Below are 27765 nucleotides of genomic sequence, written 5' to 3' on the forward strand. Positions count from 1 at the left end.
ACCTAGCTGTCGCTAACACCAGTTAGCGACAGCTATTAGGAGATAGCAACCATCTTGGGCCCCACTTTGCATGTCAGTGATATTTATCACTAATGACATGCAAAGTGGACGTGCCAAGATGTTAGCGACTGGAAACAGTCGCTAACATCGCTATCTCCTATTACCAACTTTTGGAGATATTCGCGCTAAGCGCGAATATCTCCAAAAGCTAACACCTGCCCTGAGCAGTTCTTAGCCATGTTATCCAATGGGAGGTGGATAACATGGCTAAGAGCATTAGCTCGGTAATGCATGAATATCGCTGACTTTTCAGCGATATTCATGCATTGCGGCCGATTTTTATTGCATTTGCGATAAACCTTGGTAATACCAAGGTTTATTTGCGATAAAAATCGCCGCAGCTCAGCGGTAATTTGTGTCTCTAACCAAGCAATAGCGATAATTATCGCTATTGCTTGGTAATATGCCCCAATATACCATCTCGTTAAAGACATTGAGGACAATGTCAGATGTTCTCAAGATGATATCTGAGTTAGCTCTAAAACTGTCAAACAGCATTACAAGGTTATATGCAATGTATTTTCGAAATTATAATGGAGGGGTCTTCATGATGTCTGACAAGTGCCACTTATTCAAAAGTAAAGTTGAATATCTCAGACACTCCAGCTCGGTGATAAAGAACAATTGCTATTCTTTTGTGAGCTTAGCGAGTACTACTCACTTTTCATTGAAGAAGTACTCAAGAACGTCAACCTTACCAAAGCATATACATCGAGACCATTTGTTTTTGGCAATATGTGAATCATCAAAGTCGAGGAATGTGCAAATGGATTAGGGGCAATATTATCTCAAAAAGTGGTAAAAGATTAGTTGGTGGTAGAATCTGTATCCCAGACATTCAATGAAACAGAAGGACGATATCCACTAATTGAGCATCAAGTGCTTGCTTGTGTTTGGACTATAAATCATTATATACACTTCTTATGAGAAAGAAAAAGTGGGCTACATACCGACCACAATGCCTTGGTCAATATTGTGTCTCCTGCGGGTGGATTGACATCCACAGTCTGGATTGAGAGACTGTTTCAAATTTCTAGGAATATTGCATTAAAGTATTTTATGTGCTGGGGAAACATAATAAATGTGCACACTTTTTTAGCTAGGCTACCCATGCCAGATTATGGATGTGAGTAAGGGCGTTGATAACAATTATGTAGATATGAGTGGTATCATAAGGGAGGGTACTCTTCTGTAATAAGTGCTATTAACAGAAAAATGTTGGCGTGTTGAGGATGTTAAGGATGATGTGCTTAGAAAAGTGAAGGAATAGACATGCATGGGCTGGCAACAAATTAAAAGCCTGTGAGCTGCATTGCATTCTTTGATGAGGTTGCCAATGTGTTGAATGTGGGGAAGGATATTCTGTTCAGAATTGACAAGTATGTCACACAGAAAGGGGCAAGGAACAATATCATGAAAGCCTTCCATAATAGATATATCAGAGTGGCGGCCCACACAGATTCCTCATGGGAGCACATCTGATGACCTAGCAGATCATTTTGAAAGAAAGTTTGAAATGTCTGCCAAATGTGATACAAATCTTAGATACCTCATACTGCACTGCCACTGCAGCCACCACTCTGACCTCAATCTCCATCGCAACAAAACTTGCCTTCAACTTAGCTGGTCCTTTTAAAGAAAATGAGAAGTCACTTGCAATATGCTATTGTATTAGTTGATTACACCATAAAGAAGTCACCACCACTAAAGTAGTAGTCTTGGAAATCTTAAGTAGAGAGGCATATCGAGAGAGCACTGTTAGTGATAATGGAGTACTATTTACTTCCCTAGAGATGATCAACTTTCTTAAGGAACACCGTATTAATCATATCACAACTGCATTTATGACCCCAAATGTAATTGTCTTGTGGGAGCAGTGAATTGATAGCTAAAGGATAGCGTCCATTTAGCTTTTCGAAACAGGATACCAGTCATTCACATAATCAGAGAGAGAATGTGGGTTTACGCACACACTGTAAGTCCCAATGTAGCTGCTAATATCAAGTCCATTAAAGTTGCTCAAAGGTAGATCACCATCTTCAGAAGTGTGTCCATAGTAGCTTTAGAACAAATTCCCCCCAAAAAATAGAAATTGGGGAGGCTGTGGAATATTATCACATTCTGCATGAATAAGGTTACCTGTGAGAATAAAAAACGGCCATTTCAAGTTCCAAAAATCCCCCAAAATTGATAAGCTCAACAGAGGGAGCATTACAAGAGGGCAAATGTTGGTGTATCAGGAAATTAGCCCCGTCTGTTGAGAAGGGAGTTTAAGCTGGCAATGAATGTGATATAATGTGATATAGTTTCATGCTCCTGACAGTCTGTTTACCCGCTTCTACCAAGGGAGCCTTGTGCGAAAGCAGAATAAATCCTGAAGTGAACAATCAACATTCATAATATATAACTTTTAGTAGGGACATGGTTCAGATTGAAACTGATCTTCCTGAAGGAATCATAGTTGTCCGAGTTAATCTCACTTATAGAAGCGGAACTTCCTACGGGAGGATTCTTCATTATTAGATTGTCTGTTTGGCTTTTTTTAGGGAAAGTTTATTTTTAATTCTTCATTATTTTCTCCTTCTCCTTTGTCCTCATGTTTGCTCTCCTTGTTCCTTTCGTTTCTCTCATTTGGTATGCTCCGTAGATCAATGGCAGAGACTTTGTTTCATAGTTGATGGTTCAACCAGTATTACACCTTGCAGCTCTTGAGTTCTTGATGTGTTATCTCTGTTCACTACTTTGCAATGAAGGCTATTTCAGCATTAGAACAGGTGGGCAGTCACTAAGCAAACAATCTTGTTCTACCTGAGGAAGGCGATGTCAAAACATAATTGTGGGAATATGTTATTGTCCTTTGGTGAGCCATCATCTTCTTATAGGAAGGAATTTACTAAGCATGTTTAATGCATTTGATGTTGCCCTTTCTTGGACCATATGTCAAGGAGGGGCCTCAATCCACCTTCTTCTGGCTCTTGAAGGGTCCTTGATTTACCCTGGATGGGCTGTTCCAAGACTGAGCATGTCGAACTCCTGTGCTGTGAGCATGGCAGTCTTGTTTAGTCTTGCTTGAATATTATAGACCATGACCTACAGAAGGAGACTGTACCACTGAAAGGAGTCAGTGTTCAATCACATTGACTTCAGACTCATGGCCACTGACATTGGCCCTTTCAGCTTTCTCCAGGGACCAGCTGTTCTGCCTGCACAGAGGATGAGATTACAAGTTTGAAGGGACATTTTGAGTTGTGCAACGATTATTGCTCATTGTTGTGTTCCCCTTACAAATTTTGACAGGTCAATAATGACAAAGCTTAATTTAGTGAAAAAGCCTGAAAAAGGCAAAACTTTCAGAATTATGTGGCATATCAGCAACGAACTGTGATAAATATACCCGAGCGCGCTTAGCGCACTTTTGTTTAACGCCGGCTATCGCCGGATTAGATCGCCGAGATATCGCGTTATTTACAACGCTTACCTCCACGGCAATGTAAAATCCGTTGATAGCCGCGAAATGCAGGATAATCGCTGGGAAGCGATAGAGAAATCCTTAGTGATAGGGGTAAGTGGATTTAGCCGTTCAATCCACCTCCCATGTCAAATATAGGTTAGTCAGGATTTATACAGACGTTAATAACCGGCGATAACCGCGGTTAGCGCGTTTTGTAATATCGCTATGGGTGTCCTGGGCAGGCTTGTGTATATCGCGAAGGAGCGATAGCAATATTTTGAATGTAGTTTAGTTAGGGAACGCCTACTTTGCATCTCATTAGCTATGTATATCGCTAAGATGCGTAGCTTTGGAAAAACGGCTGCTAACATGCGCTGATGCATGTTAGCGCTGCCTTATTAATAGGGCAATAAGAATGTTGTCGCTTTAGCGGCAAAAAGTGCAGCTAAAGCGGCGATACTGCCCTTGATAATATTTTATTGTAAACAATGGTTCTGTTGGGTGTCTAACATAGTTATTCAAAACACATATACATTTTTCTCTGCTTTTTTATGTATTGTCGAATACTTAGATCAGTCTTTTAATGAAAGCCTAGTATCACAGCAAATCCCAAACAAGGAAGGCAGAGTGAAAATATATTTTTAATCAATGAATTATTAATACTCGTAATGTATTCAGTAAGCCACTACACTTGGCCTTAGTAACTGAATATAGGTGAGTGCAGTAATAATCTGAGTACTCACGCTATTTTAATTGATTTTAAATTTGGTTGTCAATTTCGCAAATCCCTACCTGATGGCATATCTCTTTGACCAACAGGCGCAAATTCACTACCCCACCCGCCCCAGTCCTGAAGGAGACCCGCCCCAGACCCACAATTAAGGGGTCCAAGGGTCTAAACGTCGACGATAACTACTGGACCAGTAGAAAATATTCAGTTACTAAGGCCAAGTGTAGTGGCTTACTGAATACATTACGAGTATTAATACAGAAACTGGCCCAAAAAGTTTTTCCCTTTCCTCTTCCCTCTCAATCACTCTTTTATAAAATTCACTTTATGCACGTATGCACTTTATGTCACAATGCACGCACTTTTCTATATGCGCCGTCCTTAACGAAGTAATTTTTGTCTCATTGATTAATTTATATGTGATACAGAGTGTTCATGAATGAGAATAATTCATTGATTAAAAAGATATTTTCACTCTGCCTTCCTTGTTTGGGATTTGCTGTGATACTAGGCTTTCATTAAAAGACTGATCTAAGTATTCGACAATACATAAAAAAGCAGAGAAAAATGTATATGTGTTTTGAATAGCTATCTTAGACACCCGACAGAACCATTGTTTCCAATAAACTATTCTGCCCAGGTTCTGAGGGATACTGGGTTACCCCGTAGCCCTTGATAATATGCCCTGTGGTGTGCTAAATATTGATTACCATGCCACAACTCATTTCTAGCTAAAACAAAAACTTGTAAAAGGAGGCATTTACTGCACTTAGTAAATAAAATGCTCCAGTGTAACATGTAGGATAAGTATGTCATCCTTTTCTGGCCGACTTGGATTCAGCACCAAAGTGGTAAAGGGTAATAAAAAGGTAAAAACCATGGGTGAAAGAAACTGCTTGAGGCATCATGAAGTGCACCCAGTGCATGCAGCCTGGTCAAGTTTGAATTCTCTACCCACTGCACCCTAAATATAGACTGTGGCAGGAGCCAATGTCCAGTAGTGTTGACTTGTGGTGCGTGTAGTCCAAAAGCACAACTAACAATGTTTCTTCCAGCATTCTCCAAGGGCCACTTCTTTTTTCTACACACAGGGATGAAAGGTAACAATAAGGCATATATGGCAGGGGAAAAAATCTGTTGCATGCCCCCTCTTCAGTTATGGTATCGGTAAACATACCCTGTGTGAACCAATCACACCATAGCATTGCACACACCATAGATGTACCTCAGAACATCACAACCATTTCATGAGCAATGTACTGGAGACTATAACTCAAACTGACAACAGTGATTCCAAGAGTGGAGCAGAGCAGCATTGATGCCACTAAGGAGTCAATTCCCTGGCACCGGCCTCACTACTAGGTCTGAGATGGGGGATGGAACTGAGTCCTGTTGAGTAACTGAAACAGATAGGAACTGTCAGGCACCAGCCTAGTGTAGGACACTGAAAGAGTTGGACAGATGACTGTCAGAAGAAATGTGGAAGTCCCTCACTTGTTTGCAGCTGACAACACTTGGCTCAGCAGTATGAAAATAGACAGTAGTTCATGGCTCTCATTAGAGTAATTCTGAGGTGGAGTCAAGATAACAAAACATCTCCCCTTGAGTTAGTGAGGCCTTTGCAAAGGGTTCACTGTTAAGAAGACCCAGTATACTTACAGTGAAAGCATCCCTGAACATTATGCAGTCCATGCTGCTAGGGTCTTGTGAATCCAGATCACACATGTAATAAAAGTTATTGAAGGAAACGTCCAGTGTGTAAATGACAATTCCGCCTCCTGCAGCGATGGAGCTGAAGATGTTCGCTATCATACTGCCTTTAATCTAGAGAGAAAAAAGTCGAGTTTTATTACCTTCCTATTAGTTGGTTTCTTAGACCTAGAGATGCTGATGGATGCTAAGCACAATGTAAAGAGTAGCTCCCCACAGCACAGAGCGATTACATTATCACACATTTGCCTCCCACACCAGATTGGCACACATATCTGTATTCATCCATGATGGTAGTTGACAGAGTTTTAATAACTTCAAAAATAAAGTGAGAAAACCCAAACCCCTTAAGAAATTTTAATTTAAGGATATGACAGGAAAATCTGGTAGCATTTTTCAAACTAGGTCCTGAAGAAAGCCAGGTTAACATTCACCATAATGGCTGAAACATGTTGACCCTGATCCTATTGCCTTGAGATAGTTATTATTTCAAACTATCTGTTTTTTTCACTTCTTTTTAATCTTGGCACTTGGCAAACACTAAATAAAAGATGGCGGTGTTTTCCGGTAGCTATTTTTAACCCGCACTTTTTCATGCACTGTACTTTTTAACATTTTTCAGCACCACTTTACTGAGAACTTGGACAGTTTGGTGTCCTCTAGATGCAGTGTGAGCAAAGTCCCCCTCATTGAGGGGTGCACTTCACTGTATCTATATATCTCATTCCCAAATGATGATGCTCCGCCAGTGAGGTGGGCTGATGGGACGTGTCTCAGTATAGTGGAACTGAGTCCATTGGGGTTTTTCTAGCTCAACAGTCTCACCATTTTGTTGACCAGTGTTCTCCTAGTTTTGTTATTTGTTCATTTTATCCGGGTTTGGAGTTCATTTGGTCATTAAAAATAATTCCCTCGGGCCCTCTTTTCATATCGTGGTTTTCGAGAGCAAAACTGCTCCAAATCCATAAAAATATGATGCTGTTCTGCTCTTTCCCTTTCAAGCAATGCAGCAACTTAACATGTTGCGCGTGTGTTACGTGAAATTTTCATAAATATGTCACAGACTTTTAAATAAATATAAGCAGTCCACAAAGTTAAACCCCTTTTCCCAAAGAAGTCCAACTGCCACCAGGTCAATTTAGATCAGCTTGATGATTACATTACTATGGATTGATGTTAGAATGACCAAAACACCATGGGAGAAATCCTGTTAAAAAATAACTCCAACTAGGACACCAGTTTTTATTGAGTTTGGAAATGCATGTTAAGAAGTGAAAGAGATTCCTAATTGCGCTGTAATTAGAATCCTTACTAGGCTTAGGAATTAGAGTTTAACTGCTAATGTCAAAAACTGTGGTTTACAATTTTTGTGCAATAACTGTGTATATACACTTTAGCAGTTACGCTAGAATTCTGGAAAATTCTCAATAAAGCTCTCAGAGAACCCATCTAATCAATTAGGTTATTGAGAATTAGGTATTCTTTAAATATATTGTGTATCATGACATATTTTTAGCCATGTTTTAGAAGTCCACAGGGATGAGACCAAGAAATATTTTAGCTAGCAATGAAAGTAGTCAGAATAAAATCCGTGACTCAAAATTACAAAAATGGTGTTGAAGTGTGTTTAATGGTTGTCGTTTATGTGATTAGGGGCCAGATGTAGGTAGGAAAAATTTACCGATTCTTATTTACCGAATTTTACCGATTCGGTAAATAAGAATCGGTAAATAAGAAGGGGGGAGATGTAGGAACATCCAGATGTTCCTTTTACCGAATCGGTAAAAATCGGTATTTACCGATTCGGTAAATACCGACCGGTAATGCCCATTCATTCCTATGGGCTTTGAAGCCCATAGGAATGAATGGGCATTACCGGTCGGTATTTACCGAATCGGTAAATACCGATTTTGACAAGGGTGCAGGGGGTGTCACTTTGACACCCTCTAGCACCCCCAAAAAAGGTTCGGGGGCCATGTGGCAGGCATACCTGCCCTAAGGGCAGGTCTGCCTGTCATATAGCACAGGTGTGCATGCACACATGTGCATGCACACCTGAATCTGTATTTTACCATCAAATTGAATTTGATGGTAAAATACCGAATTTGTAGGGCTTGTGGGACTCAGAAGAGTCCCACCTACATCTCAATTTTACCGATTCTGTAAAAATACCGGTCGGTAAATTTACCGACCGGTATATTTACCGATTCGGTCAAATTACCGAATTGGCCTGTTTCCTTCCCCCTACATGTCAAAAGCCAAATACCGGTCGGTAACGGCCGAATTCGCCCGTTACCGACCGGTATTTGGCTACCTACATCTGGCCTTAAATGAACTGATAGCTCAAAATGCCTGTGTCTTTAAGCCTAAAACGCTGTCCTTATTGAATTTAATTGAATGGAGATTTGTAGAGTGCATTACAACCTCAAAGGTATCCTTTCTCTAACCTCATAGAGATAGCCTGAAAGTGTCTAAGGTGCCTTCCTAAACTGAAGCAAATCTTGAAAAGCTCTCAGAGAAGCTGGAAGACAGTAACAAAGTTAAGCGGCCCTAACTGAAAATACCTGGCCTGTTGCATAGGCTACAACGTTGGCATTGCTCCTCAAGGTGTGGTGTCTCATCGATGGTTGACATGAGTAAATTTGGTTCAATCCACCAATGATGAAATTGAAAGACAGGTTATTAAAGCCCCTCAAAACACCATTCAATTTGTAATTGAAATTGAGGCATTGATTTAGGATTACTAACAATCCCATAAGGGGATCAAAGGCTTCATGGAAACAGTAACAAGCATTATTTAGTTATTCACAATATTTCACAGACACACTGTACTTAGAAGAATGAACACTTTTAAGTAAAAGTATTTATTACTGCAGGAACAATCTGTTTTAGTAAATCTAATGCAACTATACAGAATATTATAAAAACAGCAAGAAGACATGTTATAACATGCCTAAACATTTAACTCATATAAAAATGTATTCTAAAACTGAACACCCTAACATCTACTTTCACATGCTGCATTCTGTACAAGGGCTTAGTACACTGCACAAAATGTTGTTGTTTATTATTGTTCATTCAGCAACAGCCCTGGGTAGGTAGAATAAACAATCACTTCAGGACTCGAGCTCAGGCACTGACTAACGGGTCCAATTTAATATATATCCTGGACCAGACCTTTTTTTAGACACAGGAGCATCTCGATGGATTTTGGAAGGTCGACCCATGCCTGAATTCTATCCCAGCTGAATTACAACTCCATCCTGAGAATGACGCCAGCCTCTTACAAAACTGCTACCAGATGACACACACCCTTAGGTAAGTGGAGAGTTAGAGTATTCCAAGGCATTCTGGCAGACTTGCACACCCCATGCTTATTAGGATAGGGGCACTAGGAGTGCGCGACGCGGCAAACAAAGATGGCCCGCCACCAGAAGAGCTGTGCGCTGATGAGCAGCGCTCGTTTAAGAAGGACCTGTTTTGCGGCGGAGTTTCGGCGCTATTTTGGTTGATTCTTCTGTCGGAAGCAACCCCCTGCTTTCAGAGTCCTTTCGTCTAATTTTCGGCTGAAATGCATTCCCCTCGATAACGGCCGCCATTTTGTTTTTTTACTGGCTTTTATTCGCAGCGTTTTTCTTTCCCTTTCTGCTGCTTCTTTTATCCATGGCTTGCTTTGCTGTTTTAATGCTGATGAACTCTTTTCCTTTTGCTCATTGGAAAAGATGCTTCATTTGTGAAATTTCATGGGCACCTTTTTTTGGATATTTTAATTCACCTCAAGTTTATACATGCGTCATGGTTCCTCAATCCATATGACGTATTTACCAGATCCTGCTGCACTGTATCAGGACTAATTAAAGTTGCTGCCTTTTCGCTACTGCTTTATATACTGGTGGTTTCCTTACAACTCCTTTCTGTTTTTGCCATTTGGTCTTACCTGTATTTTGTGCCTCTTTATTACAATGGAACCTCCGCACAGTTCCAAGGCTCATGGCAATAACTCTGCTACACGTAAAGATGTGTCGGCTAATGCTAAATGCCTTAAAAAGGCTCCCCCTCTCCATCTAAGTCCCCACTTCCTGTTACACTGGAGGACATTATGGAGGAGTTGCGTCTCATTTGCCCTTTCATGACTGACACCACCACAACTCTTCAAAGACTTGATGATAAATGGTCTAATCTGGACTTGAGATTATCTGACGTAGAGCAAAAGGTCAGTGATGCTCAAGATGTTTTTTCCTAGGTTGCCAGCTTAACAAGGGAGGTTGACCTGCTTAAAAAAACCTCTGAGGATTTGGAAAATCGCAACAGGCGTAATAATTTGCGCATTTATGGTATTCCGGAAGGTTCGGAGGGGTCTGATATCATCCAATTTTTGAAGGCTCAAGTCCTTCCTATATCTGGCCTTCCTAAGCACTTGGATATCACTATTCAAAGGGCCCATCGTTTAGGACCAAGGAATTCTTCTTCTTCTTCCAAACCCAGAGGCATCATTGCTTACTTCCTTCTTTATTCAGACCTCATGACTATCCTTTACTCTGCTAAACCACACAAACAGTTGCTTTGGCTTGGACATACAATTTTCATTACTCAAAATGTTTCTAAACCAACTGCTGCGCAACTTAAAGAGTTTCTAGACCTGAGACCTGCTCTTCGATCAATGAACGCCCGATATGGCCTTATCCATCCCTGCTTCTTCAAAGTGACCTACAAAGAAAGAACTTTTAGCTTTGAAGATCCGGCTGATCTTCGGAAATTTATCTATACCCATGGAGAGGAATCCATGGAACTCAGCAAACCCTAACTTCTATGTTTTCATGTTTGCTGATTTTTATTGTTCTGTTTTCTGTTTCCTGTTGTAATGCAGTTCCTGTTCTTTTTTTTTTTGTTTCATAGGTTCCCCTTTCGTAGTCCTTGTTGTACATTCCATTTTTCATTTGTGATGCTCCGATGTTTGTACTGTGCCTTCGTTCTGCTGCCCCACCTTCCTAACTGTTTGGTAAGTTCCCTTCATTTGTCTTACTAGGTTACTTGTGGTCTTTAGAGCTTTTTCTATTTTGTTCTTTCTATCTATTATTGTTTCTCAGGTGACCATAACTTCCTCTTCTCTTCTGCTTGTGCGGTTATCTTGTTTTTTGCTGCTCCCCCTCCCACCTCATTGTTGTCTGTTTCTTTGTCTTTACATGTCTGAGGTCATTTGGCTTTTTGTCATCTTCTTGTTATTATCTTATCTTTCTGGAGTCCTTCTCTCCCATTCCTTTTCTCCTTTCTCTAACTCTTATCTTCTTTCCCCTCTTTCCTTCCCTTTGATTTCCTACAGATTATTTATTTTTATATCTGTGCCTCTTCTTTTCCACTGATCCCTTTTATCACTCCTTCCTGCTTTATAGCTCTTTCTCTATTTTCCCCTGAAGCTTTTATAATCCTTTGCCTACTCTCTTCTTATCTACATAAATGAATGGTCTTTGCAATATTTCATGGAATGTAAAAGGTCTTCGAAATCCTATAAAAAAATGTGTCCTTTCTCATCTAGCAAGATTAAAATGTCAAGTTGCTTTGTTGCAAGAAACGCATTTATCTCTACAGGAATTGTCTTCATTGCGCAAACAATGGGTGGGAGCAGTTTTCTGTTCCCCAGCTGGTACTAAAAAAAATAGTTATCATTTTATTTCATAAATCACTGACTGTTCAGTCGTTGAATGAGTTCCACGATACTGATGGCAGATGGTTGTTTTTGGATTGTATTGTAAATAATGTTAAGCTTTCATTTTGCAATGTCTATGGCCCTAATGGTATTGACCCCACCTTTTGGAATGATTTTTCATCGCTCCTCTCTTCACATGCTACTGAAGATTTAATTGTGGGGGGTGACTGTAACCAGTTACTGGATCCCTTTTTAGAGAGGAAATCACAAACCAAATATGTACCCAATAAGATGCAAAAAGGCCTTATTGACTCCAAGAGAATATCTCACCCTGACTCTCTTGAGTTCTCCTTTTTTTCTCCAGTTCATTCCTCACATTCACGTATTGATTATATCTTTCTCACCCAACATGCCTTTCAGTTTATGACTAATTCAGAAATAGGTTCCATTCTCATTTCTGACCACGCCCCTGTTATTTTGGATATGGATTATCCCTCTCCTACTCCTACTTCCCGGCGTTGGCGCTTTAATAACTTTCTCCTTCTAGATGCTCAATTTGTTGGACACTTTTCGTTGTTTATGGAAGAATTTTTTCACACTAACATACACTCCACTTCTGAGTTTCACTTCATTTGGGATGCCTTTAAGGCTGCCGCTAGGGGCTGTATTATTGAATTTGTATCCCGTAAAAAAGAAAAAAGCCATTGCTCTTTCCTCTCAAATTCTCAAACAAATTAAAGATCATAAACCTCTTTATTTCACAACTAATTCCCCTGACAAGTTGTCTTCTCTTATTAAAGCCAAGATGCAATACAACAAACACTCCTGGGATTCTGCCTCCAATAACCTTCTTAAATGTAATGCTAAAATGTACGGTGGGCGCAATAAGGCAGGCAAATCACTTGCAAACTATCTGAAAAAATTAAAAAGCAAAAATCTAAAATTATATATATTACTGATTCACATGGTACTTTGCAGTCCTCTGACGCTAAAATCCTTGATTGTTTTGTTCAATACTATTCTACTCTTTACACTGCAGAATCCAGTCCCTCTCCTGCACAAATTGATTCTTTCTTTCAATCTATCCCCAAATCACGTGATAATCCTGTTGACCTTTCCTCCTTAGATATTCCTATTTTGGAGAAAGAAATTCTTACCGCTATTACTCTTTTGCCCAAAGATAAAACACCTGGTTCAGATGGCTTTACTGTGCGTTTCTATCTTCATTTTAAAAATGTTTTAATACCACATTTACTTTACGCCCTCCAGCCTTCTAAATCCCAGGTACTGAACTGAATAACCCCTTACAGAGAATTCTTGAATCAGATCCTTGGCAAAACAAACTTAACTTAAACTGCTACTTATCTATTACCACCCACGTATTAGGCTTAGGTCAGGTACACTGGGGTAGGCGTAGTTAGAAGCACCAGTTGAGTACGATTAGTCAATGTATATATGTATATAACTTTTATCCATTTTAAGTATCATATGGCTAAGAAACCATATCAATGCTTTTACAGTATTATTTTATAATTCTGTTTTTACTGTATGCACTTTACTTAACTATAAGTATTGCAATAATAGCGATTCATTTCTTTTGTATGAGAAAGGAGACTGATCAATAAATAACACCTTTTTATTGAACACGCCCGTCTCTTCCTTTTTCTCTACAATCTGGTGAAACTAAGAATGCACGTACTGAGTGAGTAAAATAAGTTGTCTTTTGTTTTCACACGACTCTAGAGATATACTCTTGATTAGGGGAGAGCAAAGTTGTCATGTTCTATGGTTGTCAGAAACTAAATCCCTTCTTGTCTATCCAGGGAGGTTAAACTCCTCCTTGCCTATTCGAGAAAGTTTCTAGTGAACTCTGAGCTAGCTGGCACACACATAACTTTAAGTCTAATATCGTCAGTAGAAGACCTAGTTAACCACAGTCCTACGTCTATACTATTGAAGATATTATTCCAATGCGCAGAGCCTATTGGGAAAATAGGAACTACACTACATGGCGCCCAACTGTTTGGATAGGCGATAAATCTAACGTAAGACATTAGAGTAACTCAGTCGTGCTTTTTCACACGGACCCTTTTTTCCCATAATACTCCAAAGACGTCTGGAGTGGGTGAAAGGTTAAATCCGCCAAACTTCGTAGGAGGAGACTCCTATGTATGGTTCTTGGTTTATTCAACATTGAAGGATACACTGTTCCAAAATATTGTGCATCTAATCTTTGTTTCCGTAGAAACCTGATCTGCAAATAAACAAAACAACCTTCCTGACAGTACAATGTCAGAAACTGAAGAAGAAAGGGAGACAGCTAGAATAGCAGCTCAACTTCTAGCGAATGACAATAGTCTCCTACAGCAAGACCTGGAGGCAATACTAATCCCGGTCAACATAAGAAAAACTATAACCTTAAAACTTATAGAAAATGGACTAACACCGAGAGGTGGTACAGTCATATTCGTAATTGAGGCACACGAATATCGGCAGACAGAGGTATTCTATTCATGGATAAACTTTCCAGCAGCAAACGCTGTTACAAAAGAGTTCCACTATTATAAAATAGAGGAACCACCTGATATCTACACTCCTTTCGAGGAGGTGGAGATACCACTCAAATACCAAGAGCACCTGCTCTGGTTTAATGGCGCCCTAAAACATAATAATCACATCACCAGGCTCGGTCCACTAGGTAGACCAGGAGCAACGTGGCCGGTCCTAGCCGGATACACACCACATCCAGACATTGAAGAAATGTCTGCACCAGATCTTTTAGCACAGCTAAAACAACTAACTAAAATACACAGACAATTAGTCCAATATATAATGCGGACTTCAACAGTCCAACTAGCTATTAAAATTACACAGCTGACCCCTCATCAGGGGAACACAAATAAAATTACACCACAGAACATACAGTCCTGTCTAGGTAAAGTACCCACAAAACGGGAACAAATTACATTCTGGTTAGCACAAAAAATCACTCAAATAGAGGCGGTATTTCCAGATACCACCCCGGTTAAGAAACACAGGATTCTGACTATCTGTCTCCCAATGGGAATCGCACCACATGTGGAGGACTGTGACACTTGGGGTACAGTCTTTGCTTCCGTTTACACAAAAACACATGGTGTTCCATCCATGTCAGTAATACCAGACGTGTTAAAACAATTCAAGATGAATACGGTCCAGAACCGGCACTAACTCTGGGTATGAAATTACTAAAAGATTTCAAGCAGGTCTCGGCAATATTACTAGCCAATATAAAGGGAGAAGCAGCAAATGTGGCGATCCGCCAGAGGTTGAAAGAGACAAACATAGCAGACCAACCATTTGAAATTGCCAGAATCATAGAAAAATCCTATGAAGAACTAGGAAGAGATAGTTTGGGTGGAATACCGGTGAAACCCCAACTAATTGAAAATCCTGAAAAGGTATTTATTAAAAATAATCTAAACACTCAAAAAAAGAGCTGGGATGGAAATAAACAATCCACTCCTAAAGAAAAAAGATTCCAAACCAGAGGAAGGTCTCCTCGGCGGAGAGAAAGATCTCCGGACCAAGGACGCAGGTCTCCCCAAAGGGAGCCCTCTGTGAAAAAATACAACCTTAGAAATAGGTATAATATAAAGAAACCTGACAGATATCAAGATATTGATACACGTCCCTCTCAATCTTTTCAGACTTCCTCGCAGAAATTGCAATGAAGAAGACGATCAGAACACAGGGAAGAGCACGTCAAGTCCAAAGACAAGGAACCTGCTCATCAAAATAAAAAATTACAATTTCCAAAGAAGAAGGTAGCCAGTATCAAAGTAATCAAACATGCCGAGGATACTGAGGACACAGCTGAAAAACGGAGAGTGGGCTCAGACAATGCTAGACAGCGCAGCAGAAGTGAGCATAGCTCGCAAGATCCTGATGAAACATCTGGAGACAGTGGACACGAATGAATACATTCAGGTGGAAACTGCAGATACCAGAGTTAGCAAACCTCATAAAATATATGAAATAACATTGCGTATAGAGGGGGATAAGACTAGGAAAATAAGGGGTCTATTTGGGATAATCTCTCCAAGGGCTATGACATCCTTCTAGCTGAAAAAGACTGGCCACCAGAGTCTGTCAGGGAGTGCCCTCATGGCGAAGAAATCTTTATGCCTGCCTTCTCAAATCATATTCCAATACATAAAAAATATACACTTGCAAGAAAGTGGGCAGTAGCCCAAGCTCCTGCATTACATAAAAACCATGTGGGATGGGATGAGGACTCTCCTCCTCACAAAATCCAGTTAAAATCACAACCTACTGCACAGAGGCAGTACCCAATTAAACAAGAAGCTAAAAAACAGGTAAAAGAGATCCTAGATCAACTTGAATACCAGGGGGTGATTGAAACTTGCACCTCACAAATGAACAATCCTTTGTTTCCTGTCTCCAAACCAGATGATTCATATCGTCTTGTTTTGGACTACAGACACTTGAACTCATGTTGCAAAACTTTTGCAGTACAAAACTCACATAGTGCAGCACTAATGAATAACATAGTGCGCAAAAAATACAAAACAACATTAGACATCTCTAACGGATTCTTTTGTCAAAATATAGCACCAGAAAGCAGATATTTGACCGCGTTCTCAATAAACGGCTCACAAAAAAAATTCTGTCGTTTACCGCAGGGGTTCAAGAACAGCCCAGGATTATTCTCAGCGAGAGTAACAGAGTTACTACAAATATATGATGATGAGGCATTATCTTATGTCGATGACATTTATCTAACAGATGATGACTTGGATACTCACTTGAAAAGAGCGAACACCATAATACTTGGGTTCGCAGCAGAGGGTTACAAATTCAACTTTAAAAAGTCAAGAATTGCGCATCAAACTGTCCTGTTTTTAGGATATGAATTATCAAGTGAAGGCAAAAGCCTGGCTGACAATTTCCTAGAGAAATGTGCTGTAATCCAAGCACCAAGAACACTAAAAAACTTACAATCAATTCTAGGTTTCCTAAATTTCGGAAGAACTTACATTATAAATTATGCAGAGAGGGTCAAACCCCTCTATGATCTAATAAAACCAGATTTTAAAAGAATCAACTGGACTCAAAAACACACAGAAATTTTGAGATCTTTACAAACAGACATGTTAGTTAAAACAAAACTACAAACTCGCGACAACACACGCAACCTTGTGATTCGAGTCATCCCAGGAAGATGCGGATTCACATACCTGACCTCTAATGAGGGAGAAACGGTACCAATAGCATACAAATCACACTTGTACACAGAAGCTGAAAAGAAGTTCAGCATTAAGGAAAACATTGTTCATGCGGTTCAAACAGCTGTAGCAAAAGAAAAATACCAAGCTGACGGTAGACGTATTACAGTCAGAACAGCAGAATCAGCTTTTGAGGCATTAACAACCCCATGTAATTTACCAACAACGACACTGAATCCAGAATGGATACAATGGGTAAATTCTGTTGCTACGGACAAAGTAAAATACTATTTTGACCCGGAAATGACAAAATTAAAGTATCTAGAATATGAGAGAGAATATCCTCCGCCAATCGACATTCTGCCCTTACGACAGTACGCCTGTGTAATCTATACAGACGGACATGCTCAACCCTCAGTATGGGGAGAGCAAGCATACAACGCCACATGCGAGATTGTAAAAGGCGTATGGCGCGGAGGTAAACTGAGACCTCTATTTACAAAAACACACTCAGTAGAAAATAACTCAGAACAACAAACTGAAATAATAGCGTTAAAAATGGCGCTAGATAATGCCGATCGCGAATTCCCGACACTTATAGTGTGCGATTCGTATTACTGCGTCAAATCATACAATAACGATTTACAGAAATGGATTCAAAACGGTTACAAAGATGACACAGGTGCCACAATAAAGCAAAAAGCGCTTTGGGAACAAGTAGTTCTTTTACAGAAAGAACTACCAAAAACTCACGTGATACATTCACTGAGTCATCAGCGTGATGGCGTTCACGTTGCAGGGAATTCATTGGCTGAGACAGCCACAGCGGTAGCAACTAAATTGGCTTCCGTAGCTACAAAAAAGCATACAGAAAAACACATTGACGGTGAAACAATGCTGGCGGTAAAAACGTCATCAATGGGCGACTGTTCAGCGCTACCCATCATGTATCCACTCAGTTATACATACATAATCGATGCAAACTCCGTTCCTTTTGCTCGAATCCCTGGAGTGGGGGATAGAGTGATTCCAAACATGAACAGGAGAGTCTTGTTAATAGTAGACGCACATATTGGCGAGGGTCTTAGACATCGCACAATTAAGGATTCTCTAGCAGAATTACAATCAACATACTGGTGGGCAGGTATGAGTCTGGAGCAACACCTATTCGCGAGAAACTGTCCAAACTGCAACAGAGATCGCAGTGGTGAACGAAACGGTGGATTCCCGCGGCTTTTCGCTCAATAAAGAATAGGATAACAATATAAACTCACCCAGTATGAATAATGCGTTGTATTAACATGTAGAGACTATTTTCACTTATAATGTAGACCCCAGCGATCGGCTGACGTCTGAACTGTTATAAAAGATTTGCGAGTCTATAATGGCATATACGCTAGAAGCATGTTACGTTCTGACCAAAATCTTTCCTTTAGCTCTAAAAAGCTTATGGGGGGTGCCTGGCCAGAATGAACATTGCATTGCGGGACTCTTCTCACTTCCTTCCTGAGGGAAACGGGATGGTGTAAAGAAAAAACCAAGGCATAGAGCAATCGGTAACAGCAAAGGTATTAGGTTTGGGAGCTGGGTGGGTCAAACATTTAATAAGTGTCCAACGTAGTCTTAATAATCTGCCAAGAAATTCTCTGAGAGGTTTCAGTCCGTACGAACTATTGTTTGGGACTAGAATGTTAGTCCAGGACTTCGATAGTCAGACTTCAGTGGTTAAAGAAAAATGTTTTGATATCAAAGATCGTTTGGCTATTTTGCAGGACTTAAATGAAACAAGACAAGACCTGAGTAACATAAAGCTGAAACAACAGCCAACAACCACTGAAGAGAAACCACCTGTCCCAGCAAGGCCTGTCTGGATTCCAAAGATCGGGGATCTGGTCAGAGAGAAGATCGCGGTAAAGAAGGAATTTGTGCCTTCTTACAGAAAAGCAGTTCCTGTCTTGTCTGTCAACGGGACAAGATCAGTAGTACTACCGCCCCTTGCTGGTAAAAAGGAGAACCGAGTTGTATCCATCGACCTGGTTAAACCACAATCATGTGGCCGATAACAAGTAGTAGGCCAAGTGGACTCCCAAGAAGTAGCAGAACACCAAAGTTTGCTACAACAACAGAGGTTCAAACTGAAAGACTAATCACATTTGATAAACCTACATTAAAATAACAAGGACTATGCAACAAAGCAATGGAACTTAAACCTCTTGAAACCCAAATCAAAACTTTACATCAAGAAACACCAACCTACAATGATGTAACCACAGACTATGCTAATGAGACAAAGCAAATTCTAAAAGCAAAAAGTAATCCAGAAGCAATTGAAACAATTGACAGAACAGCATCCGGCTGCTTCATCAACTTCGATGATTTTTCCGAGGATCTGAATTAACCTGACGATCATCCAACGAAAAGAACTTTTAAAGACAAAGCAAAGGAACTTTTTCATCAACTAAAAGAAACCTATCTGATTTCTCCATGGATTGAAATTTGGGTGGCACTAGGTGTATTTGTCCTCATACTTTGGCTCATCATGGTACTATGCTTGGGACATTTAATTGAAGGAAAATATGCTACAATGGACACAGCAAGCCAGAATATCAACTTGGTCCTTAAACCACACACATCGTCACACGTCGAGAAAAGAGAACTTTCTTCAGTAAACTTCACAGCCAATCCTATACCCGGCGGGGTAGCATGGGACAAAACTGAATATGAAATATATGGTCCGGTTGAACTCCTGAAGTATACACACCAATTTAAGATTTCATTAAGTGACTTTGTAAAACCAAGCACATTTGCTGATGATTGGGACTTTGAAAGTATTAATGATATGATGTCTGATTCAGTGATGTCAGCTAAATTTACAGAACATGATTATTTACAAGGTTCATCTAATTACGATCAAATGTTTTGCTATAACCATTATGGTAACCATTATCTGCATAAATCTACTCAGCCTAGAAATTTTTAAATTATAACCAATGGGAACATTGTGCAACTCCACCAAAAGGCAGTTCAAAAACATTTTATGATAAATATTCATACTTTTCAGGGTTTAACACAAGTAATTCAGAAACATTCTATTTCAAATTGTTAAATAAGACAGGAGTGAAAACCATGCTTACAAACACAAAATTGATATATTCGGACTCATTTTTTGAAAAAATGAATACATTTGGTTTTGATTTCTGGAACAATTACATTGAAACGAAAACGATCTGGGGCACAAAAGATTGGCAAGTGCAAGGTATAGAATCATTATTTAGAGTCTGCATGATCCCAGAACAAATTATATTTTTGAATGACACTATTCAACAGACCACCTGTCTTGGTCTAGCCAAAATCAAAGACTTAAACAAACCGCCTATTCCAAAGCCAACAACGGATAGTAATAGCACTACGGATGTTGAGATAGACGTAACCCATATTTTAAATCAAAACAGACACATCCTGATTGGAAACAATGGTTGATCTGGCACACAGACACAAATAACTGTCAAGACAGATTCCTGAACAAAATACAGGGTTTCACATTGACCAGGCCAGACCCTAGATACTCCCAGAGACAACATCCAGGGATTGTAACTACTTACAGTGTGGGAAAGCTCTGCCTTCAATGGCTACATACATCTACACTGGCAGAAATTAAGCAACACTTAACTTTACTTAAAGAAGGTGCTGACTTGCGTGATTTCATTATGGGACCACGCAAACAGCGTCAAAAACGTTTCATAGCGGCCTCTATATATGCAGCTTATAACGAAGCTTGGAAAGAAACTCAAATTGAGACAGCAGAAAAAATACGGGAAATTGACCGTGTTAATTTGGAAAAATCACTTTCTGTTGTGGACAATGGGTTAATGACTCTGTCTTCCAGAATATATTCACTGGACAGTATTGTGTCTTCAGCAATCGATATAATAGAGCAAGACTTACTGATGTTACAACACGGTCAGTCTCAATTACGTTCTATTGTACAGCTTGGCTGGACGTTACAAAATCTGCGTTCAGGCTATGTGCCTTGGCATTTAATCAACACAACGTCACTATTTAATATCTTTAACCTTACTGATAAACAAATCAGTTTGGCACAGAAGGGTGCTGACTATACAATTCTGAGCATTGAAAAACTTGAGAGATTACCATTGACAATGTCAGAACGACCTGTCATTGAATGGATAATACATGGTATTATAAATATTCCGATAACAACTTTCCAGTTTCAATACTGCCAAAAATATATACAGGCAGGCCAGTATGAAAGGTTGGGTAAAGGATACATTAAGTCAACATGGAACTTGCCCTATACACACACATGTGTCAGTAACAAAGGACAGAGTGTATTTCTTAGTGGCAATAATTGTGCAAAATCGCTAAGCGGTATACTTCTGTGTCAGGGTATTAGTTTGCATGGGGCCTGTGAATGGACTTCAAATAACCTTTCATGTCACCAGCTAGGCACACCTGCAACACAAATAGAACCATTCTTTAGAAGACTCTCGAACGGGAGTTACATTATAATTGTAGATCGCAGATGTTGCAGCCTGCTGCCAGGAAAACCTTATCTCGTAAGCGTGACTACCAGGGTCATGTGCTGTGAAAGAGTATTGTTCCCGAATGATGCTCCAGACAGGGAGGCAAGGTTATGGCCCAGTTTAAATTTCTCTTCTATTCAAATTGATACTTTAAGCAGAATGAAGACTGTGCTCCTACAGACGCCAACCGAGTTGACGTCATCAAAAGAAATGTATGATCTCCAAGTTGCAAGGACAACGGCAGAGATTCATTCACTGTTATCAACAAATAGCCCCCTGTACTTTGCAGAAATACTAAACGAAATTCTAAATATTTCTGATACAAGTGGTATCGCGAGTGTATTTAAGACAGTTTTTTCAGGCGCTTTAACCCCATTCAAAGCGATCCTGAGTATATTCCCAAACTTCGTCCATTCCATCTTTGGCGGAATACCTCTCCTGTTGGGACTAGTAGCAGGCGTCCTATTTTTGCTACTTTTGCTTCGCTATGGCAAACCGTGTCACAGACATGACTCCAGCAACAATGGAAGAAACGATCCTAGCTATCCGCTACCGGGACCGCATAACTAAAGTCCTTGGATTAGCATGGCTACGAGATTTAAATATGACCTGGTTTCTTTCATTTAGACCCGTGTGGCAGACTTGTGTTATGCCTGTATTAAGGTGCTTGCTGTGCGGCGAGGAATGCGTGTTGGACACCTGTCTCACACTACAATCAGAAGTGCCATTGGATGCAGAGACTTTGTTGAGTCCAGTAAAGGCTCATGCATTGTGCTGTCCCCAGCGGCTACCAATCCTGATGACGGCATTCGTGGAGACTTCACCACTGCGATTGAAGGGTAGTGAAGTACTAGATGAAAGCAGCATCGATCAGGTACGACCATCTGTCAGCTATGCTGATCAAAGCATCATTGAAAGCAATCATGCTCGTGACTGCATGGTAGCGTCATTTTCCAACCTAGTAGAACTCTCACCAGAAGCTGTTGACTGTTTTTTCGAACATCTAAATGATATGATGTTTTCACCAGAACAGAAAGAATGACTTTGAGCAACGTGCACACAGTGTTCCCTGAATTCTGAATTTGGCCTTCAAATTTGAAAACAAAGCCACTAAGAATTTTTTCGAGTCTGCTCCTGCAAACAGGAACTTTTTCTCCAACATCCAAAATATTTACCTTTCAGGCACTTATCTTCTGCTTAAAGTAAAACTATTCTTAGAGAACAGAAACTTCTATTTTTAGGTACCTCTAGAAGACATTACCTCGACCTCTAGGTTATTTTCACATACAATTGTATTTCCATGTGATGAAATGGTCTCGCACTTTTTCTTCTGTATTAAGAGCCATTTCATGTTATTTTCGCAAATCATTCGTGCTGATATAATATTGTGCATCCTCTTTGAATGATTACACTGCTTGAATGCATACAGTAACTATATTCATTTTTCATGTATTACGCTAATCCAATTTTCATGCAAATTAATGTATTTTGGGGCGGTTTAAATAAACATACAATATTAGTTATGTTTACTATGCTTAAGGTTAGTAAATATGGACATAGATTCCGTGGAGTGGGTGTGATATGTTTCCTATGGGAACTGTATCGATATTCCTATTTCTGACCCTTGTCCGGTTAATAGATCACTAGTAGCAATACAATGGCACAGAAACCCGTTTTCTGATTAGGTCATAGCGCATGCTACCACATTGGGCAAGCACTATTCCTCCGGCCCCCATAGAAAGCATACCGAGTTCTCAAAACAAATCAAACCTCCAGCAACCTGGGAAATCCCCCGCAGCTATTGTTTTGATTTAGCCAAGAACTCCAGTAAAGAATGTAAGAACGACCAGTTCTTATGACATCCTTATTGACGTATTTATGGCCATCCTTACGTCAATCTCGGCACCTTTCAGGTATAAATAATACCGACATTGCCCTAAGCAAACACACGGTGGTGACGAGATTGGAGCAGCGCTACTTGCCGAGGAGCCCAGCTGATGCAGAAGGAGCCCACGGACGCTGCCCCTCCCTTTTGACGCGCTGAGAGAGAGACGCTGCCTTTTCTCTTGCCGAGAAATCCAGCCCCCGGCGTTTCCAGCCGCCCTCGCAGGCAGCTGGGATATCAAGTCCTGAGATTGAGATACCAGCCCTCCAGCCTTCTAAATCCCAGGTACTGAACCGAATAACCCCTTACAGAGAATTCTTGAATCAGATCGTTGGCAAAACAAACTTAACTTAAACTGCTACTTATCTATTCCCGCCCACGTATTAGGCTTAGGTCAGGTACACTGGGGTAGGCGTAGTTAGAAGCACCAGTTGAGTACGATTAGTCAATGTATATATGTATATAACTTTTATCCATTTTAAGTATTATATGGCTAAGAAACCATATCAATGCTTTTACAGTATTATTATATAATCCTGTTTTTACTGTATGCACTTTACTTAACTATAAGTATTGCAATAATAGCGATTCATTTCTCTTGTATGAGAAAGGAGACTGATCAATAAATAACACCTTTTTATTGAACACGCCCGTCTCTTCCTTTTTCTCTACAATCTGGTGAAACTAAGAATGCACGTACTGACTGAGTAAAATAAGATGTCTTTTGTTTTCACACGACTCTAGAGATATACTCTTGATTAGGGGAGAGCAAAGTTGTCATGTTCTATGGTTGTCAGAAACTAAATCCCTTCTTGTCTATCCAGGGAGGTTAAACTCCTCCTTGCCTATTCAAGAAAGTTTCTAGTGAACTCTGAGCTAGCTGGCACACACATAACTTTAAGTCTAATATCGTCAGTAGAAGACCTAGTTAACCACAGTCCTACGTCTATACTATTGAAGATATTATTCAAATGAGCAGAGCCTATTGGGAAAATAGAAACTACACTACACTCTCTTGAGTTCTCCTTTTTTTCTCCAGTTCATTCCTCACATTCACGTATTGATTATATCTTTCTCACCCAGCATGCCTTTCAGTTTATGACTAATTCAGAAATAGGTTCCATTCTCATTTCTGACAACGCCCCTGTTATTTTGGATATGGATTATCCCTCTCCTACTCCTACTTCCCGGCGTTGGCGCTTTAATAACTTTCTCCTTCTAGATGCTCAATTTGTTGAACACTTTTCGTTGTTTATGGAAGAATTTTTTCACACTAACCTACACTCCACTTCTGAGTTTCACTTCATTTGGGATGCCTTTAAGGCTGCCGCTAGGGGCTGTATTATTGAATTTGTATCCCGTAAAAAAGAAAAAAGCCATTGCTCTTTCCTCTCAAATTCTTAAACAAATTAAAGATCATAAACCTCTTTATTTCACAACTAATTCCCCTGACACGTTGTCTTCTCTTATTAAAGCCAAGATGCAATACAACAAACACTCCTGGGATTCTGCCTCCAATAACCTTCTTAAATGTAATGCTAAAATGTACGGTGGGCGCAATAAGGCAGGCAAATCACTTGCAAACTATCTGAAAAAATTAAAAAGCAAAAATCTAAAATTATATCTATTACTGATTCACATGGTACTTTGCAGTCCTCTGACGCTAAAATCCTTGATTGTTTTGTTCAATACTATTCTACTCTTTACACTCCAGAATCCAGTCCCTCTCCTGCACAAATTGATTCTTTCTTTCAATCTATCCCCAAATCACGTGATAATCCTGTTGACCTTTCCTCCTTAGATATTCCTATTTTGGAGAAAGAAATTCTTACCGCTATTACTCTTTTGCCCAAAGATAAAACACCTGGTTCAGATGGCTTTACTGTGCGTTTCTATCTTCATTTTAAAAATGTTTTAATACCACATTTACTTTCCTTGATTAACTCTTTTCTTGCCAAGGGAGAGTACAAGGGATCTATTACTCAAGCCATGCTCTGTCTCATTCCCAAAAAAGACAAAGACCCCTCTCTCTGTAAAAACTATCGGCCCATATCCCTTATTAATAATGACTGTAAAATATATGCAAAACTTTTAGCCTTGCGGATTAATCACATTATCCCTGATCTTATCAATATTTATCAGTCTGGATTTGTTAAAGGTAGATCTATTACGGACAATTCGAGAACTCTTCTTAATATTATACACCTTGCTTCTAAGATGGACTCCCCTATTGCAGCTATTACATTGCACGCTGAGAAGGCATTCGATCGAGTAAATTGGGATTTTATGTTTGGAGCATTGCAATGGCAAGGTTTTAGTCCCCCTATTATTCGTTATATTCAATTGCTTTACTCTGCTCCTTCTACCTCTATTTGGGTAAATGGCTCGCAATCTGACTATTTTTCCCTCCGTAGAGGTACTAGACAGGGTTGCCCCCTCTCGCCCCTTCTTTTCGTTCTAGCCTTAGAACCTTTTTTGGAAAAAATGTGGCGTTCTTCCTCTTACACTGGTTTCATTTACAAAAATATTGAGATTAAATACACAGCTTATGCAGATGACATTTTACTTTATATCTCCAATCCTTCTTTCTTTTCTTTACTACAGGATTATTCCTTAGTCTCAGGTTATACATTGAATATAGATAAAACCGAAGTCTTGCCTCTCAATACATGTTGTCTTTCTCATCTTTTCCAGGGATCTGGTTTTGAATGGAATCCTAACAATATTAAATGTCTTGGTATTTTATACTCTAACACTATTAGAGAAACCATTAAAATAAATCATAAAGATATACTTGAAAAAGTTTCCTCTCTCATAGATGGTCGGCCTCCCCTCTTTTTATCCTGGTGGGGGAGGCTTGCAACTATTAAAATGATGTTACTTCCTTTTGTTAACTTCTACCTTTCTATGCTTCCAATTTCTTTACCACATTACTTTTATAAATCCATTAACAGTCTATTAATTAAATTCTTGTGGAACAATCGTAAAGCTCGGATATCTCTCTCCTGCCTTCAACAACCCAAAAACTTGGGTGGGGTAAAATTCCCCAACATTGCTCGTTTTCATTCAGCCTCCATTCAGACTTCACTCTTAAACAAATATGGCCTTTTTTGCTGATACTCTCTCTCCCCCCTCTACCGCCTGGAGTTCTCTAGAACTCGAGCAACTCGCCCATTTTTCATTCCTTACAGCTACTCGTTTGACTCACCCTCCGACACGTTTTCTTGCCCCCACTCTTAAACATTCTAAGGCACTTGCACTATCTTTGTTTCACTCTTTTCTCTCTCAAGCTGACCTTCACTCTCTTACTCCTATCTGGTATAATAAATCTCTAAAAATTAACAACAGAGCGCTTTTCTGGAAGGAATGGATTGATAAAGGTATCATAACTTATAATCAATTAATTATTGATAACTCCTTGACAACCTTCTCTCAGATTCGTGACACCTTTCATCTCTCTAATACACATTCTTCTTAATATCCTCTGCTCACAAGTATCCTAACTGACATTATTTCCCAAAATACTTTCTTATCTTCCTCGCCCCTAACTTCCTCCCCTCCTCCAGATTTTTCTCTCCCTCTCAGAGCTGCCGCGATTTATAAAATACTTTCTCAACCTATCACTATTAGGATTAAATCTAAGCTTGAGCTATTATGGGACCAAGACCTGGCTCACGAACTTTCCCTGCAAGTATGGGATAATATTTGGTCCAAAGTACACACAGTCTCCCAATCCGCCAGCACTACACAGACTTTTTATTTTTTTTACAACAGATTTATACAAGTTTAAGTTACTTGACACTAAAAAATGTTGGTCTTGCTCTCATGAGAATAGTGATTTTTTACATATGTTTCTTCATTGTCCATTAGTCAAATCCCTCTGGTCCCAAATTTGGTCACAGTTAAACAACATCTTAGCTACTGACTTCTCTTTTGAAATTATACACATTTTTTTGGTTCTTCACCTATTTGGAATGTTCACTGTAATGTTCGTAAATTTATAGATCTTTTTATAGCGATTATCACTACCAACTGGAAGGATACCTCTAAGCTATCCTATAATGCCTGGTGGAACTTATTATGTCACCATCATAGACTTGACCGTGCCTTTATTAATTAAGAGAGATTTGGTTTGGATGCCGTTAACTGATTTTCTTTCCAGAGGTATCACATAACTGTTGTGTTTTTATAGAATTGTTTTGCACCTGTAGTTTTGTTTTATACTGTTAGAACTGTTTTTGCATTTACATTAACTTTAAGTATTGAGCTTATTTCATAGGATGTCCCTTTTCCTTTTCCTCCTTTTCATCTTCTTTCTTCTCTTTTTTTCTCTTTCTTTTTCTTCTTTTTCTTTCTCCCTCCTCTCTTTTCTCCCTTAAAACACAATCCCCTTTAAAAGCTACTTCCCTTAGTACAGCTTATTTATTTGCCCCCTTTAGGGTTGTTGTTTCAGTTGTCCTATTTAATCAGTTCTTAACTCTTTTTACTGCCATTTTGTTTTTGTACTGATGTT

The 27765-nt window shown here is 39.6% G+C and overlaps 1 protein-coding gene across 3 annotated transcripts in view; it reads right to left on the reverse strand.

Moving 5' to 3' along the window:
• LOC144805598 (membrane-spanning 4-domains subfamily A member 4A-like) overlaps positions 1–27765 on the reverse strand; it is a 149804-nt gene that overhangs the window by 38007 nt on the left and 84032 nt on the right. For 2 of the 3 annotated variants that reach the window (XM_078672125.1, XM_078672130.1), the window contains one exon: positions 5901–6065. The exons of the other annotated variant lie outside the window; for it this stretch is intronic. In XM_078672125.1, the coding sequence (XP_078528251.1) occupies positions 5901–6065 (165 nt within the window). The remainder of the gene's footprint in view (positions 1–5900; positions 6066–27765) is intronic. 3 annotated transcript variants of the gene reach the window in all.

This window comes from Lissotriton helveticus, chromosome 1_2 (assembly GCF_964261635.1).
Source record: "Lissotriton helveticus chromosome 1_2, aLisHel1.1, whole genome shotgun sequence".
NCBI classification, from domain to species: Eukaryota; Metazoa; Chordata; class Amphibia; order Caudata; family Salamandridae; genus Lissotriton; species Lissotriton helveticus.